Source organism: Cynara cardunculus, unplaced genomic scaffold, assembly GCF_001531365.2.
Source record: "Cynara cardunculus var. scolymus isolate 2C unplaced genomic scaffold, CcrdV1 Un_Scaffold_6715, whole genome shotgun sequence".
In the NCBI taxonomy this organism is placed as follows: Eukaryota; Viridiplantae; Streptophyta; class Magnoliopsida; order Asterales; family Asteraceae; genus Cynara; species Cynara cardunculus.
The window spans coordinates 3,729-8,168 of NW_020203121.1; the positions used below are offsets into that span (position 1 = coordinate 3,729).

General features: G+C 32.7%; 1 protein-coding gene across 1 annotated transcript; it reads left to right on the forward strand.

Annotated features, from left to right (window-relative positions):
- Nucleotides 1–420: 420 nt before the first annotated feature.
- On the forward strand, nucleotides 421–1,657 carry LOC112504741. Its single transcript, XM_025108685.1, has 2 exons — nucleotides 421–479; nucleotides 991–1,657. Exons 1-2 carry the CDS (start codon nucleotides 421–423, stop codon nucleotides 1,655–1,657), a joined length of 726 nt encoding a protein of 241 aa, XP_024964453.1.
- Nucleotides 1,658–4,440: the final 2,783 nt, after the last annotated feature.

Consider the following 4,440-nt stretch of genomic DNA (forward strand, 5'->3'; position numbering starts at 1 on the left):
GTGTCCTCAATGTTCTTAGCTTGAATACATTGTAATCAACTTTATCAAGAAGCACGAGAACTCACTTACGTTGAACTCCCTACAAAGTTTGTGTGGAAATTGGACGAACAACGTTGGGATCGAAGGAAAAAAGGATTCTCAATTGGACAGATTCATTCAGTTTCTTCTACTGTAGGATAAGGGTATTACTTACGATTCTTCTAAATAAAGTCAAAGGTCCTAAATCATTTGAAGACATTCGTACAGTTAATGGAAAAACATTTCTTACTTTTAGAGATGCATGTTATGCTCTTGGGTTTTTAGACAATGACAAAGAATATATTGAAGCCATTGAAGAGGCAAATTTAACTGCATCTGGTTTTTATCTCCGCTTCTTATTTGCAACCATGCTGATTAACCTTAATTTGTTTGGGAAAAAACATGGCAATACTTAGCAGATGGGATTTTGTACAATCAACGAATTGCTTTACAGTCGCCAGGTATGTTAATTCTATATCTTAAGTATAGAGTTATACAACTATTATCAAAAACTATGGTTGTTATTAAATTGTATCTACTTTTAATTTCATTTATTAATTGTTTACATTTATATTATCTTTCTTACAGATTTATCTCTTAATGAAGAACAAGTGAAGAATCTAATTTTGTTCGAAATTGAAAATATTTTGCTTCGTAACAATTCCACGTTGAAAGACTTCACTACTCTGCCTTATCCTGATAATGATTCGCTTGAATCCTCAAACAACCATTTGATTGCAGAAGAACTGGACTATAATCATCATATTACGTGATGAGTTTCAGACACTTGTAACTACTCTAACAAATGAGCAAAGAGGTGTGTATAATGAAATCATGACTGCGGTTGAAAAGAAAAAAGGTTGTGTATTTTTTTGTTTATGGGCATGGCGGAACATTTAAAACATTCATTTGGAAGACCTTGGCTACATCAATAAGATCTAAAGGAGAAATTATTTTAAATGTTGCTTCCAGTGGTATTGCATCTTTACTTCTTACCGGTGGCGGAACAGCACACTCTCGGTTTCACATCCTGCTCATTCTCAATGAAGATTCTCTTTGCCACATGAAGCCAGACAGTGATGTTGTGAGTTTAATAAAGAAAACTACTTTGATAATATGGGATGAGGCACCAATGGTTCATAAACATGCATTTGAAGCATTAGATAGAAGTATGAATGATATTTCCCATGCTCAACGCAGTAGTGACTCACATATGCTTTTTGGGGGTACGGTAATTGTTTTTGGAGGAGATTTCAGACAGATTCTACCGGTTATTCCCAATGCAGGTAGACAAGACATCGTAAATGCATCATTAAGTTCATCTTACATTTGGGAAAAATGCAAAGTCCTAAGGTTAACTAGGAACATGAGGCTAACTGCAAACAGTGAGAGTTCAGAAATTGAACAAACAAGGGATTTTGCAAAATGGATTTTGGACTTAGGAGAAGGAAAAGTTGGAAGTGATAATGATGGTGAAGCAGTTATTGAGATACTTCATGATCTTCTCATTACCGATTGCATCAATCCTATATCTGCATTAATTGAATTTGTCTATCCCTCAATTCTTGAAAACATCAACAACTCAGCTTATTTTCAAGAACGAGCAATACTTGCACCAAAAAATGAAGTAGTTCAATAAAAATAAATGATTGTTTGCTATCATTGTTTCCAGGAGAAGAAAAGGAGTACTTAAGTTTAGATACGTTATGTAAATTAGAGCAACTTCATGATGAGTTTGATAAAACTTTGTACTCTCCTGATGTTTTAAATGGTCTTAAATTATCAGGAATACCAAACCATAAGATTTTACTAAAAGTTGGTGTTCCTATCATGTTACTAAGGAATATTGATCAGAAATCTAGATTATGTAATGGTACTAGACTGTGGGTGTTAACATTGGGAAATCGAGTAATAGAAGCACAGGTTATATCTGGAAGCAATATTGGAAGCCGTACATTCATTCCAAAAATGTCCTTAACACCTACAGACAAAAGGATACCATTCAAATTTCAAAGGAGACAGTTTTCAATTGTTGTATGTTTTGCCGTGACCATTAATAAGAGCCAAGAACAATCATTATCAAAAGTTGGTTTATTTCTAAGACAACCGGTCTTCACACATGGTCAGTTATATGTTGCTTTATCCAGAGTCAAAAGCAAGCAAGATTTGAAAGTACTAATTATGGAGGATGATGGTATTATTGACAGTAAAACAACGAAAGTTGTATACAAAGAAATGTTTAGTAATATATGATACATGGTTCTTATTTTATTAACGTTTTACATATTTAACTTATATTTGTTCAGTTTATATTGTGTTAAAAATATTGTTTTACAACTTCATCTTATTAACTCATATTATTATTAATTCTTAAGAGGCTTATTTTTCATTTATGTTCTGCATTATAATTATCCGACCATAGAGAATCTTCATGTGCTACGCAAATTCTCTCACCCGGACTCCATGCTTCATACAGAGCTTTAGAGAGGGACTGCATGTACTAAGCAGAGTCTCTGACCAAACTTCGGTAATTCATACAGAGCTTTAGAGAGGTACTGCAGAAACCACGCAGCACCTCTATGCATGATTTCGTGCTTCATGCAGAGCTACACAGCAGCTCTGCATCTACAATGCAGAGCCTCTGTTCACGGAAAATTTATACAAACTTGTAGCGTTGGCTAATTTTAGCAATTAACTCTTAAAAAGAGCTTCACACTTTTAGCCAGATTGGTCATCTTGATTTAGAAGTCTTGCAACGCTGGATATTGTCTGTCGTGAACTCTGGAGAATTTCTTAGACCTTGTATTTGTCAAGCCTGATTTCGTCCTTCATACAGAGCTTAACAGAGGTTTTGCATGCGCTTTGCGGTCAATCTGAACCAGACTACGTGTTTCATGCAGAGTTGCACAGAGGTTCTGTATTTAAGTCTTGAGAAAGAGCTCTGTCTCTTCACGTAATGCATCGATGCTCTGTCTCTTACTCTGAAGATGGCCTTCAGAATTGTAACTATAACGTCTTAATCTTTTGAAATTTTTTTACGCTTGTGTCCTTGAAGCCTGCCTCCGTCCTTCATACAGAGCTTCATAGAGGCTCTATACTTGTCTTGAGTAAGAGTTCTCTCTCTGCATGTACTACCCAGAACCTCTTATTCCCTTTGCTTGTCTCATACAGAGGTATACAAAGGCTCTGCATGTACTACGCAGCGCTGCATACTGGATCTACATTGTTCGTCTTCATTTAGAAGTTTTTCTGATCATCGAAGCACAAGCCGTCCTTTGTATATGTAACATTTAATTCTCGAGTAAGAGCATCTTTATATCAAAAAATTAATCGGACTTATAACTTTGTCTAAGTTTATAAATTACCTCCATTTATTAATTCTTTATAAAAAACATATCAGTTTCGTTTAATTTTTGTCAATTATTACACGGATCCGAACCTAATATATATATATATATATATGTGTGTGTGTGTGTGTGTGTGTGTGTTTGTGTGTGTGTGTGTGTTTGTGTGTGTATGTGTAGAGATAGAGAGAGAGAGAGAGAGGAGGGATCAATTGCAAAGCACCCTCATTTGTGAAAACCTTACAAACTAATCTCATTCATCCATTTTCTCCATCAATGGTCAATATTAAATGAGTTTTTATTATGAAATAAAATAAAATTAAAAAATAAAAGTTTAATTTTTAATTAAAAAAGGAGCAAATTTGCCAAATCCCCAACAATTAATTATGTATATCTTAATAACTACTGTTAATTATGGAAATTTATTAATAGAAACGTTTCTTATGGAAGGAGGTAAATCTTTTATCTTAATATAATTTTTTTACCATTAATATTTTTTATTATTTTATTAAATTATACTTATTAAAATATGAATTGTAAAAGCAGTAGAATATGAAATATGTGTTCGTTTCATTGAAAAAAATATATGTACTTTGATTAATGAAACGAATGTCATGTTCAATAGTGATCATGAACACAATTTCACTGATGAATTTAATATTTCGGAACGTTTTATGCATGAAAAACGTTCATTAAATTAAAATGTATTCAATTTTTAAAATGTTTCATTAAATTTTAAAAAATGTTTCATCGTTTATTTGGATTTCCCTTGTTTTAAAATTATTTTGATTAGAAATTACTAATAGTCCAATACTAATTCAATAACTGTTAATGAAACAGTTTGCAATTATCGTTCAACATTACATGACAATCGGTCCTTCTTTCATTTTAGGTGACAAGGAGTCACGTGAGTTCGTTCTATAAATGGTGAAACAGTTTCATTTCTTGTCACCTACAACGAATTAGGTATATCATAATAAATTATGAAACATAAAACATACTATAATCAACAAAAAATAATGAAACATTTTGAATACTAAAGCAAAGATTTTGTTTCATTAAATCAAGAAATGAAACT

What these genes read in the sequence shown, in the direction of transcription:
- LOC112504741 (XM_025108685.1), top strand. Translation starts at nt 421, where the DNA reads ATGGCAATACTTAGCAGATGGGATTTTGTACAATCAACGAATTGCTTT. An exon ending in AATTGCTTTACAGTCGCCAG is followed by an intron (nt 480 to 990) that starts GTATGTTAATTC and finishes TGTTGCTTCCAG; the next exon opens with TGGTATTGCATCTTTACTTC.